This window comes from Chinchilla lanigera, unplaced genomic scaffold (genome assembly GCF_000276665.1).
Source record: "Chinchilla lanigera isolate Chin_1 unplaced genomic scaffold, ChiLan1.0 scaffold00011, whole genome shotgun sequence".
Classification (NCBI taxonomy): Eukaryota; Metazoa; Chordata; class Mammalia; order Rodentia; family Chinchillidae; genus Chinchilla; species Chinchilla lanigera.
Genome location: NW_004955412.1, coordinates 14999697 through 15012843, shown reverse-complemented (window position 1 = coordinate 15012843; position 13147 = coordinate 14999697). Strand labels below are relative to the sequence as shown.

The following is a 13147-nucleotide window of genomic DNA, read 5'->3' as shown; positions in this document are numbered from 1 at the left end:
TTAGAGGGTTCAGTCCATGATCTGGCAGATTCAGAGCTTTCACGCCTCTGGCTGGGAGGCAGCTCATCATGGTGGGGACACACTGTTGAGTAAACTATTCACTTCAGGGCCAGAGAGCAAAAGAGAAAGGATGAAATTGGGGTCACAAATACCCTTTCAGGGAACATCCTGGATCTGAAAGACTTCCTTATGGGGGTTACTGCTTAGCACTCAAAGTCAATTGTTCCAAACTGGGATGAAGCTTTTACACATGGGTCTTTGGTGAGCATTCCAGACCCAAGATACAGTACCTCCAAATCCTCCTTTAACCTTCACAGCAACATAAGAGGCACAGTGGACAGGAATTATTCTTGTTGTTCTAGATACAGTGGCCAAAGCTCAGAGAAGTTAAGGATCTCCCTCAGTCCCTCTGCATGGGGAGGTAGTAGGGTATACCATTCTTTGGAATTTTGGCTGGGACTCTCGGCATTCACTATACAATGCAGCTCCTATCTTTTACCCTAAAATGATCAACTAATTGTACTGAGAAGCCAAGGAGTAGTGTTCCTCACTAGGCTTTTCAGTTAGGGACTTGGGATCCATAGGTAACCCTGATTTAATCAGGTCCTAGAGCAACGAATAGAGAGAAATGCCTTTGGGAATGGGCTACGAATGGAAGGTAGGTTAGGGAAAACACAATTGTATCAGTCAGGGTCCAGTACACCAGTAGAAGTCTCTGTTCTGGAACTTTAAGCAGAGAACAGGCTAACACACAAAATGGGGTACCTGCAACACCACCATTCAGGCTGGAGAAGAGTGCTGGGTGGGACATTCAGGAATGACTCCATGTCAGAGCTCCCTCATAGGGAGCCACTTCCCACCACTGGAGTGCTGGGCCCACTGAGCTCAGGAGCACCTGCCACAGCTCCAGTGGGGCTTCAGGAAGCTGCCACCACCACTGAGGCTGCTTCTACTATCTCGAGGCACTCAGAGCTGGCCAGCAGATGCTAAATGCCACTGCCAAAACCCGGTGCTTCTAGCATGTTGCCAGTAGAAAAGAACCAGCAGCACAAGAAGTGGTAATAGCCTGGAAGAATCACGTTCTCATGTAAAACTGTGGATGCAAGGGGGTCTGGGAAATGTGGCTCTTTGTTGGCTGGTTTCCAGCTTCTATCAAAAGAAATCTGGAGACAGGAATGATGGATGTTGAACAAACCAGTTACCACCACAGTAACCACTGGACGCTTGTTCTCTTCTTACCAATGAAATCCCAGTAGACAAATGTTCTGAAAACACACACTCGGTTCTGAAGTGGATATTCCAAAGGACTTTATTAGCACATTAACAACCTATCATACACAATTGTGTATTTGCAAAGCTGCACACAGACACCACATCTCTCAAGAATTGTTGACGTGTTTCATTGTAGAGTTGAGAATTTCCAACCCATGAAGCTCTCTCAGTTGAACAGTGAACCTGTTGTAATCAGACCACAAAATTCAGGTCATAAGTGCCCTGCTTCAGAGCCATCTCCCTCTAGACAGAAGCGGGCTGGGAACATCAGCCCCATCACTCTGAGTGCAAAGGGGAAGTGGCTGCGGCACTGGGGAGCCCTGAAGATCAAAGGGGTAAGTGAGTCTCACAGGGAGACCACAAGACACTGAAAACACTCTCCCTGCAAGTGGCAGGTGTGACAGGCCGATCAGATGGGACTGTGCTCTGGGGGAACTCCCCAGCAGGCTACCACTTTGAGCTCATGCTCGCTAATGTGCCTTGCTTTCTGTGCAAGAAAGATTTTATCTTTTCCTTCCATTTGATCAGTCAGACAGAACTTGAAAGGAACTCGGATGTCATCCAAGCCAGCCCTTTCATTCTACAGAGAAGAAATTGTAGGTACACTGCTATGAGGAAGAAGCCATCCTCTACCCATCCCCAAAGGCATGGCTGTCTGTGCCAGGCTTCACGGCTTGCTCTCTGGGGTGTTTGTGCACATCAGAATAAGACGAGAGCCAGCAGGAGGCTGAACAAAAAGAGAAGCAATGCACAGAGTTCAAGCTAGGGTCTCCTGCCCCACCTTGCTGGGTGGCCCCGGACATGCTTTACTGCTTCTTCATTCCCTTTTCAGTAAGAAAATGTGACCCTCTCTGGACATCCCTCCATTTGTTTAGACCCAAGCACGCATGCATATCTACATATATAGGTAAATAAAATAAACTCAGTCTATTTCTGGAAAAAGGAAAAAAGGAGAAAGGATGGTAGATAGTTGGATTTTAAACTTTCCCCAAAGGTCCATAGCTGAAGGCTCAGTTCCCAGCCCATAGCACTCTTCGGAGGTGGTGGCACCCTTAGGAGGTGGGGCCTAGTGGGTGTTTATGTCACTGTGGGCATGCGCTTAAAGGCGCTATCAGGACCCTGGCCCCTTCCTGTCTCAGTGCTGGCCACAGTGTACCTGGGCTCGGCTGTGCACAGCTTCCCCAGAGCGATGCCTGCATTCAGCTGCACGGCTGTCTTCTGTGAGTCACCACCTGCTAGCTTTAACAGGACTTGCACAACGTCTGTGTTCAGCAGGGAAGACGCGACACTGGGCACCTCCATGCAGTTGCCAAGGCAGAGGGCAGCATTGCCCATCAGAATCTCATCCTCTGAGCTGAGCAGCTTCAGCAGAACACTGAACTCTACAAGGAAAGGAGCACAAGCAACCGTTCCTCCCGATCCTCTAACAGGAGGCTGCCAAAGGCATGAGGGGCTGGGAGACCTATTGGAAGATTCTGAGCTTCCCCAGAAACCCTGGGAAGGGTGCGCTCACTCACTCAACAAATACTCACTGAATGCTGTGACCCTCCTCAGCTGTTCTCTATGTCCCTGCATCTCCTCAGGTGCCCAGAACAGCACCCAGCGCAACACAGTTGCTGCATGAATAGCCCTGTGTGCCCAACTGGTGGTCTGTCTTCTGGAAAGGCCCCATGCTCAACCCGCATGCCCCACCACAAAGAGAGACCCCACCTGGCCCCTGAGTTTGAGGCAGTATGCCAGCATCCTGTATTTCCCCAGAAGAAAGGTTTCTCTCCCATGATGGCGGCCCACTCAGTCACCATCCGAGGAAGTGCTAGGGAGCACATTAGCAGGCTGCTTCCCTGGGAAGCCCTGCTCTGAGCAACTATAGCTGATTAAATTAATAAAGTTAGGCTCAGATTCCTATATGCCCCTTGTTCACTAAAGGTTGAGGATAGTTTTTTTCCCTCTTCCTTTTGTGAATGCAAAGGGCTGAGTCTAGGTCAGTTTAAGTATACTGCTATGGGAACAACTTCCCAGCCTTGACCCTGTTGTCTTTGAGCTGTCTGTCAGCTGGGCCTCCTGCGCAGGCACTGTACCTGTGCGCAGCCAGAAGGATAACCCAATGCCTTCGAAACAGAGGTGAGCTGCACCTTGCTCTGTGAGCAGTGCAGAGGCCCCAGGGAGGTTAAAAGCACTCATGCTAAGTGCCTCCTCACTCCGAAGCTGTGCTTCCCTCCGAGGCTTCCAGGAGGACTAGCCTCTGGAATGTGGGTGCCCTTAGCAAAACTGTCACTTACTTTTATCCAGTCTCACTACCTCCTCCCGAGCTTCACAGCAGCTATTCGTGCAGATAGCTAGTATCTTTATAGCATAATGTGATGCAGTCTGGCCTCCTGTCTAGATTGCAGAATGAAATCAGAAAAGTACAATCAATGCTATGACATTTCTTGACCAGAAGCCACAGTGAACAGTCACAACAGTCCTAGTAGCTTCGGGAGTTTCTGAAAGACAGTTCCGATGACAACGGTATGTGCTGCCTGGTAAGCAGGACGGGCCCCTGCAAGGGCCCCCTCAACACAGCCCGCATCAGCTAGGAATGCAGGCTTGTCATGTTTATCTGCATCCCTGGAAGGCTCTGTGTGAGGGGCTGAGAGGAGAGGGATGCTGTCAATGGCAGATATACCAGTACTGGGAGAAACAGGCCTCCTATACCATTTCACCTTTTTAGAAAGGGTTGACATGCTAAGGCTGTTAGACGGATAGTGCTGTGTGAGAATTTCATGAACCTACATACTGTAAGAGGTGACAACGATCACATCATAATCCTTAAAAATACCCAATGAGGGTCTTTAAAATGCATGGGTGTGTGTGTGCGTGTGTGTGTGTGTATTTACACACAGTGCAGTTGTGTTTTCCTGCCATCAGCAGCCTCTGGCACGGTTACAAATGCTATGTAGAGGGAAAGACAGTCACTCCGCAAGTAACAACCTAAATTCAAATCTACCTCCGTGTCCCCTCAATACTCTCCCTGCCTCAGCAGCACCCTCCTCCTCTTCGGAGCACACTTCCCTGCTCTGCTCAGTCCAGGATTTTGTGTCACTACAATGACACAGATGATTAGGTCTCACTGGGCACATACTTCTCAGTGTGACCCAGAGATGACAGACTAATAACTCGCTTTGCCCTTCCAGGTGAAGCTGGTTACTTGCTCTGTTTCGCTGCATTCATTCCAAGAGGAAAAGTCCAACATCCTGCGGTCACACTATAGCCCTGCTGCCCCCTCATCTCAAGAATGGAGTTCGAGCCAACATTCTCCTTGTAACTACTTGAAGTTCTGTGAGTCCATGAACAAAATAACTGGCCCAGGAGCTCTGCAGAGAGCTATTTAAGCCATTTTGTTCAAGGACAGAGGCTAGAGGTTTTAAAGTGAAGTCTGAAAGGTAAGCATTTTTTACAGATCTAAACAGCAATTTGCTTATATATTTAACAACCTTTTGCTGATGTTCAGAGCATTGTCTGGGCGGACAGGCAGAAAAGAATCTAGATCCTGGAAGTTTAAAATCTGGCAGGGATGACATACTGGCACATTAACTGAGCAAAGGAGACCTTAATTCTGTTCCCTGAGTAAAATGGAAGACTCCTGGAAATTTAAGAGGCTGCAACCAGTGAAGTTACTTTACCTTCAGGAATTTAATCATTTTCTTCACCACTCCTGCCCTCACAGCCTCCTTTATGATTTTCTGAGAGCAACAAAGGGTCCGGCTCAGAACACCAGCAGCTCTCTGAGTGAAGCAGAAAGAGGATGATTAAATGCCGTATGACATTTCTAAAATTTCTAAAATTTTCAGAAATGCTGGTGACCTTTAAAGTTAACAAGGCATTTGGTGAGGCAAAGCAATCATTAGTATTGGAAGTGAAAGACACCTTGATGCTTAAAAATGCAGTGGCCAAGTGATACATAGTAAGCATGGTTCTTTTTAATAAACCTGCTTGGCAGGCAATTCAAAGGGCTGAAAACACTGCCCAACCCCCGACCCCACCCCACTCCAGAGAGGCCCAGTTTATTTCAGCTTTCCATGGGACCAACTAGCTCAACCCGGAGAACATCCTCCCTGGGTACCTCCCAGAACTCTGGCATCAGCAGGCCTTTCATTAGGGGATATTCTGCCTCCTGAATTGATTCTCTGTGTCTTTTAGCTTTCATTTATCTTTATAAATCTTGTGTTTTTGTTGTACTTTTTGGCAGATTTCATTTGCTTTATTTCCTAGCTCTCCTTTACTTTTTTAAATAATAGCAAGCTGTTACTGTTTTATGGGTATAACTATCTTGAATCTTTCCCAGGAGGCAAATGATAGTTATTTTTTCCTTCTAGTCCTAAGTCTATTTTGGGGGGTCAATTTTTCTGTTTATCTGTTTTGGTCACTTTTTTATTGGTTATACAGATGAATGGGTTTTATTTTGGCAGATCTGTACACGCACATAACATACTTTGATCATTTTCATGCCCCCCTTACTCAGCTTGCTCCATCTTCCCTCATAGTCTCATAGTTTTTTGAGGATTCCAATGCACATATTTTCTTCATATCCATCCCATAACTGGCCCTTACACTTTCTCCCCCTACCTCTTATTTCCCCTCTCTTTTCTAATAATGGTGTCCCTTATACTTTATTGCTATCCCTTTTAGACTCTACATATTAGGGAGAACACAGGATATATTCATCTTTCTGAGTCTGGCTTATTTCATTTAACATGATGGTTTCCAGATGCCTCCATTTTCCTGCAAATGATGGATTTTTTTCTCACTATTACATAGACACTACATTTTTTTTATCCATTCATCTATTCATAGACACCCAGGCTGGTTTCAGAGCTTGGTTACTGTGAATTGTGCATGTAGCTATCCTTATAGTAGGCTCTAATTATATTGGGTATATACAAAGGAGTGGTATCACTGGATCAACCGGTAACTAATTTTTTAAGCAACGTCCATACTGATTTCCACTAGTTTTCACTCCCGCCACCAGTGTAGAAGGCTCCTTTTGCCTTGCATCCTCGCCAGTACTTATTGTGTTTTGTATTCTTGATGATAGCCATTCTGAGTGTAGATAGATAGAATGTCAACATTTGCACTTTCCAATGGGTAAAGACATTGAACATTTTTTCATATGATTATTGGCCATCTGTACTTCTTTTGAGAAGTGTCTGTTCAATTCATTTGCCCATTTATTGACTGGGCTATTTGACTTTGTGGTGTTCTTTTGAATTCTTGGTGTATTTTAGATACTAACCCTCTGTCAGAAAAGTAGCTAACAGAGATATTCTCCCATTCTGTAGGCTGCCTCTTAACACTATTTTTCCCTTGTTGTACAGAAACTTTTTAATGTGATGCAGTTTCATTTGTTGATTCTTGCTATTATTTCTTGTGCTACTGAAGTCCTATTCAAGAAGTCTTTACCTACGTTTTTAAGTGTTTCCTTTATATTTTCTTTTAGCAGTTTCAAAGTTTCATGTGTTATACCTACGTCTTTGATCTATTTTATATATATTTTTGTATAGGGTGAGAAATACGGATATAAATTCAATCATCTGTAAGTGGATATCAGTTTCCCAAGCATCATGTTAAAGAGGCTGCTTTTTCTCCAACATATATATTTGGCTCATTTGTCCACAAATAGATCACTGTAATTGTATGTGTTTGGTTCTGTTCCCTCTGTTAATGTTTACTGGTCTATGGGTTCATTTTTGTGCCAGTACCATGCTGTTTTTGTTACTATAGATTTGTGATATAATTTGAAATCAGGTGTTGTGATGCATCGATTTGCCTTTTTTACATAGAAGTGCTTTGGGTACTTACTCTGGGTTTTTGTTTCCATATGAATTCTAGGATTATTTTTCCCTAGTTCTGTGAAGGATGCCACTGCTATTTTGATAAGTATTGCATACAACCTGATGATCATTTTTGATTATATGGCCATTTGACAATATTAATTCTGCCATAACAAGAACATGGAGGGTCTTTTCATTTTCTGATGTCTTCTTCAATTTCTTTTTTCAGTTTTCTGAAATTTTCATTATGGAAGTCTTTCCTCTCCTTGGTTATATTTAGCCCCAGGTACTTTACTTTATTTTAAGCTATGGTGAATGAATTTATTTTTTAGCTTTCTTTCTCAGCTAGTCAATTATTGGTATATAGTAAAGCTGTTGATTTTTTAATGTCAGTTTTATATCCTGTCACATTGCTAAATTCATTTCTCACCTCAAAAATTTTTTGATAGAGTCTTTAGTGTCTTCTAATCATAGAATATCATCTGCAAACAAGGATAATTTAATTTCTTCCTTTCTTATTTGCATTCCTTTTGTTTTCTCTTGCCTAATTGCTCTAGTTAAAACTTCTAGAACTATATTGAATAAGAGTGATGAAAGTGGACATCCTTGTTTTGTTCCTGGTTTGAGAGGAAATGCTTTCAGTTTTGCCCTATTGAGAATGATGTTGGCTGTGGATCTGTTGTATATGGTCTTTACTATACTGAAGATCGAGCCCAGTTTCTTCAGGCCTTTTAAGGGTGTTTGGATTTTGTTGAAGTCTTCTTCACACTAACTGAGAAGATCATGTGATTTTTGTCTTGGATATTTATCCTAGATTCAATCTATATCCCTTATGTAGTGTATTACACTACTGATTTGTATATGTTGAAACATCCTTGTATCCCTAAAATGAAATTATCTTGATTATGTTGTACGATCATTTTAATGTGTTGTTGGATTTGATTTGTGTTTTAGTAAGGATTTTTGCATCTATGTTTATCAAGGATATTGGTCCATAGTTTTCTTTTTGTTGTGTCCTTGTCCAGTTCTGGCACCAGTGTGATTCTGGCCTCACAGAAGGAGGTTGGAAGCATTCTTTCTCTTTCTATTTCATGGCATAGTTTGAGCAACTACAGTGTTAATTTTCTTTAAATGTTTGGCAAAATTTATCCATGAACCTATCTGGTCCTAGGCTTTGCTAGGAGACTTTTTATTATTGCTTCAATCTCATTGCTTGTCAATCTGTTTAGGTTTTTGCTATCTTCTTGATTTAGTTTTGATAGGTTATATGTATTTACAAATTTACACATTTATCCTAAATTATCCAATTAATTAGAATATAGGTTTTCAAAGTAGTCCCTAATAATGCTATGGATTTAGTGGTGGCTGTTGTAACATGTCTTTATTCATCTCCAATTGTATTGATTTGGGCCTTCTCTTTCTTTTGGTTAATTTGTCAAGTGTTTATCAATCCTGTGTATCTTTTCAAAGAACCAACTCTTTATTGATCCTGTGTATTGCTCTTTTAGTCTCTTATCTTATTCATTTCAGTTCCAATCTTATTTCTTTTCTTCTGTTGGGCTTGGCTGGGATTTGTTGTTGTTTTTCTAAGGCGTGGAGATATATAATTATTTTATTTGAGATCTCTCTGAGTTTTGATGTAGGCATTCATAGCTATAAACTTTCCTCTTAGAACTGCCTTTGCAGAATTCCAGTCTGGTATGTTGTATTTCCATTTTCATTTGACCATAGGCATTTTTAAATTTCCTCCCTGATTTCAACAACTCACTCATCATTCAAAAGGGAACTGTTCAATTTCCATGTGTTTCTATATTTTCTGTGTTTTCTCTTGCTGTTGAGTTCTAATTTCATACCATTCTGATCTGATAAGCTTCAAGAAATGATTTCAATATTTCTGTATTTGTTAAGGGTTGCTTTATAAAGGCTTAAAGTATGATCTACTTGGAGAATGTTCTGTGAGCTGGTGAGAATATGTATTCTGTACTGGATGGAAAGTTCAGTGAACATCTGTTAAATCCATTTTATCCATAATGTAATTTAACTCTAATGCTTCTTTGTTGATTTTTTTTTTTGGTCTGAATGATTTATCTATTGGTGAGAATGGGGTACTTAAATCATCACTGTTATTGTATTGGAACCTATGTGTCTCCTTATGTTTAGTAGTGTTTATGAATTGGTACATCAATGTTTGATATGCAAATATCTACAATTATTATGTCTTCTTGGTGGCTTTCATCCTTTACCAATATATACTGGACTTCTTTTCCTTATTTGATTGATTTTGTCTTGAAGTCTGCATTGCCAGATATGAATATAAGTACTGCTGTTTGCTTTTGGTTGCACTTGCATGAAATTCTGTTTTCTCTCCTTTCATTTTCAAGTCTTTGCTAGTGAGTTGTTTTCTTTGAAGCAGGAAAGAGTTAGGTCTTATTTTTGTTTCGTGTTGTGTGTTTGATGTTCTGGGCACTGAACCCATGGCCTTCTCAATGAGCTATGTCCACAGCCTTTTTTTTTTTTTTTTTTTTGAGACATGGTCTCACTAAACCGTTTAGTGGCCAAGGCTTGGTTCAAACTTGCAGTCCTTCTGCTGCAGCCTCCCAAAGTGCTGGGATTACAGACATGAGCCACCACACCTGGCTGGATCTTGAGTTTAATCCAATCTGCTAGTCTGTTTTTTGCTTGGAGAATCAAGACCACTTACATTCAGAGTTATTATAGAAAGACATGCACTAGTTCCTGTCACTTCTGTTATTTTTCTAGCATTTTATTCTTCCCTAATCTTTAAGAGCTGATCTATTCTTCCTCTTCTGTGTGCAGGATTCCTTGAAGTACCTTCTGCAACACTGGCTTAGTCATGAACTTCTTCAGTAAATGCTAGCCTTGGAATGCCTTTATTGCTTCTTCAATTTTGGAGGGTAATTTTGCTGAACATAGTAATCTAGGTTTGCAGTTATTTCCTTTCAGAGTTTGAACTACATCTTTCCATGCCTTTATGGCCTTTAGAGTTTCTCTAGAAATATCTGAAGTTATTCTTATAGATTTGCCTTTACCAGTGACTTGGTATTTTTCTCTTACAACTTCCAACAGTCTTTCCTTATTTTGTACTCTTCACATTTAAGCTATGTTACACAGGGAGGTTCCTTTCTGGTCGTGCCTATTTAGGGTTCTAAATGGCTCCAGTATCTGGGTATCTATATCTTTTCTAAGATTTGGGTAATTTCTGCAATACAATAAATAGATTTTGTATACCAGTACTTTGTACCTCAGCACTCTCTTCCACACAGAAAGTTTTAAAATTTGGTCTTTTCATTGTGTCCTACAGTTTTTGGATGTTTTGTTCATAATTTATTATTTTCTTAGTGTCTATGTATACTAATTTCTCAACTTTATCTTCAGCTCTTGCAATTCTATCTTCTGCATGGTCACATCTGTTGGTGAGGCTTTACCCTGAATTTTTTTTTTTTTTTAATTCAGACATGTCTTTATTTTGATGAAAGAGAATATCAGAGCCTGTTGTGTTCCACACTCACTTTTTGCTGTGTGAATGCTGAGTCCTGCTTTGCCTTTCCCACTAGGCAGGACCAGTCAAGGCTATATTGTCTGCCTCAGGACTGTATTAACTCCAGAGGTTTTAAGTGTTTGTTTGTGCCCTTCTGTGTACTCTGAGTCTCCATCCCTGACTAGCTTTGCAATCTGTGGGGTGCAAAGATCCCCTTGCTCCAGAGGTTCCCCTGTTCATATACCCGGGGATATGGCAAATGTCCAAGCAGAGGTATGTCACTGATCACATTGGTAAGTGGGGAAAGCAAATAGCCCACTGAGTTCTATACTGGAAGGAGAGTCAAGCAGTCCACTGGACTCAATCCTAGTACCTTCAGACACAGGGCCCCTCAGACCACTGTGTCCACCTGAGCTCACAGAACTAGTTCTCACTAGCCCTCTGCCTCTCTGAACTGTCTCCTCAGACCATCTGCCATCTAGTCACTACAGTAGGGTGACTACAAAGACCTTGAAGTATAGTTGTTCTGTAACTTCTGATTCCCTGGAGTATCTCAATAATAAACAATACACTCCATCTCAAAATGGCTCCTTATTACATTACTCTCAAATACGGTGAGCACTGCAGTGGATTTCTTTTCCTAAGTTAGCCTACCATGTGGAAGGAGCCAGTTTCAAGTTAAATACAACACTACAACTTTTGCTTAAAATAACCATTTTTTTTCCCCTGAGGCTAGCACTGCCGGACTACTGATTATCACAGAGGTTGGCCTTCTTTGAATTTACCTTGTGCTTATGGAGTCAGACTGTCCTTCCCACGAGCTGAAGTTAGCATATTCTAGAATTCTTTGTTCTTTTTTGCAGGGTGGGTTCTGTTTCTCCATGATTTTTTAGCTGTCCTGTTGGTCCTTTCTTGAACCCAAAAGCTCTTTTCCTCTTTCTCCTTGTATTTGCTTTCCATGTGTCTCAATTCCAGGTCCCAGAGAGGCTGTGATTCGTTGCCAGCTTCTCTACTGCCATTTTTGTTCTCTCTACCTGAGTTTCTCTACCTATGTGTGCGACTTTTCTGAAATGTCTTGTGACCTTTGCCTGTCCAGTCATTTAAGAAAAAGGCGAGGAAGATGTGTTTGGCATGCTGTACTTATGAGAAGTTTGTTTTGAAGTGGCAGGTAGAGAGGTGGTACCTCTACAAATACTAGACAGCGAAGATGTTTTTCCTCTGGTCTTTCAGTTTGTTAATACAGATTCCTACACTTTTTGTCATGGTTCTAAATAAAGAAAAGGGAGGAAAAAAGAGAAGAGATAAAGAAGAAATGCTCTGATTTTATACTTGGAGGCAAACTGTCAAATGCAGCCCCCTTCCACATCTCTTACTTGTGTTCTCTGTTGTCACTATGCTTGTGAAGTGTCAATCCTCTCCAGGGTACTGCAAAGCAAATTTGTTACCTCCCAGCCAAGTCCCCTCTGCGCTCTGCCTAAGGGCCCATCAGCCCTGTCTCATTTCCACTCTTGAATTGTTCTCCACCTTCCAGAAATGCATTACAATTATTGGTCCATTGGGGACCTCTTGCCTGTACACTCTGTCAGTGTAGATCCTTATTTTTATTTTCCAAATGCCTTTAATTTCATTTGATTGAGGTCTCCAGAAGGATAAGGGGTAAACCTGTACATTACCGTATTATCACTTACTGCCCTAAGCTTTATACATGTCTTATAGTTCTGCTACAGCTGACACTATAGATCCCTTTTCAGGCCCAGGACAGTAGAGAGTATCTGACCCAAGGACCACATCCCCATAGTGAATGTGCTGCTCTGCTCAGCAAGGTAGGCAGCACCCAACAGGAGCACATATGGCCATCTTGCCCAAGAGATCCTGGAAATGTTGTAGACCCAGCTTTAGGACTGTATTACCCAGAATAGCCCCACACACCTGAAAATAGTGGTGCTTACCATGGTGAAGGGCACAGGCATCTTCTAAGGATCGGATGAAAGCAATGACGTGCCATCATAAAAACGATTATACACATAGAATTTTTGACACAATTATTTTGGGTTGCAGGGAACTTGACAATCTACCACACTTCATGGAGCTTAGGTTAAAATCTGGGCATTATAATGTTGTTTGGGAGTGCTGGCCCTAAATAAGATATGTTGGATTGGATGTGACCCCATTTTGACAGTTATGAAATTTGGGGGTATGGTTATGCCCCCTGAGTGCCTCTGAAACTTCTAAGGCTGGTTTCTATAGGTTTTAGGCCCTGCCCAAAAGGTAGAAAAACAGGAGTGATTAGTAATATGAGTAAGGAGAACACATCTAAGGATGATGGCAAATAGCCTGTTAAATCATATTATTATTCATCTCTTGATGCACTCTGCTAACTATACACTTAAGTTCTCCTACCCAACCAAAGTTTTCTTCTGTTCTTTCTGTGAATTTGTTGGCTTCTTCTGCTTTTTTTTTCTCAGTTTGCTTCAACCTCAGAAGCAGAATGAAAAAAGCCATTCCTGCATCTCCAAAGGGGTCAAAACTTGTATGCATAAACCACCTCCAAGATCGCTAACTTTAG

At 41.8% G+C, this 13147-nt stretch overlaps 1 protein-coding gene across 4 annotated transcripts in view; it reads right to left on the bottom strand.

Annotated features, from left to right (window-relative positions):
* Positions 1–1283: 1283 nt before the first annotated feature.
* Ttc12 (tetratricopeptide repeat domain 12) overlaps positions 1284–13147 on the bottom strand; it is a 66324-nt gene continuing 54460 nt past the window's right edge. For all 4 annotated transcript variants that reach the window (XM_005378139.2, XM_005378142.2, XM_005378141.2 and 1 more), the window contains exons 19-22: positions 4935–5036; positions 3552–3651; positions 2429–2654; positions 1284–1455 (exon numbers count right to left, since the gene is read on the bottom strand). In XM_005378139.2, coding sequence (XP_005378196.1) covers positions 1380–1455; positions 2429–2654; positions 3552–3651; positions 4935–5036 — 504 coding nt within the window. In that variant the 3' untranslated portion in view covers positions 1284–1379. The remainder of the gene's footprint in view (positions 1456–2428; positions 2655–3551; positions 3652–4934; positions 5037–13147) is intronic.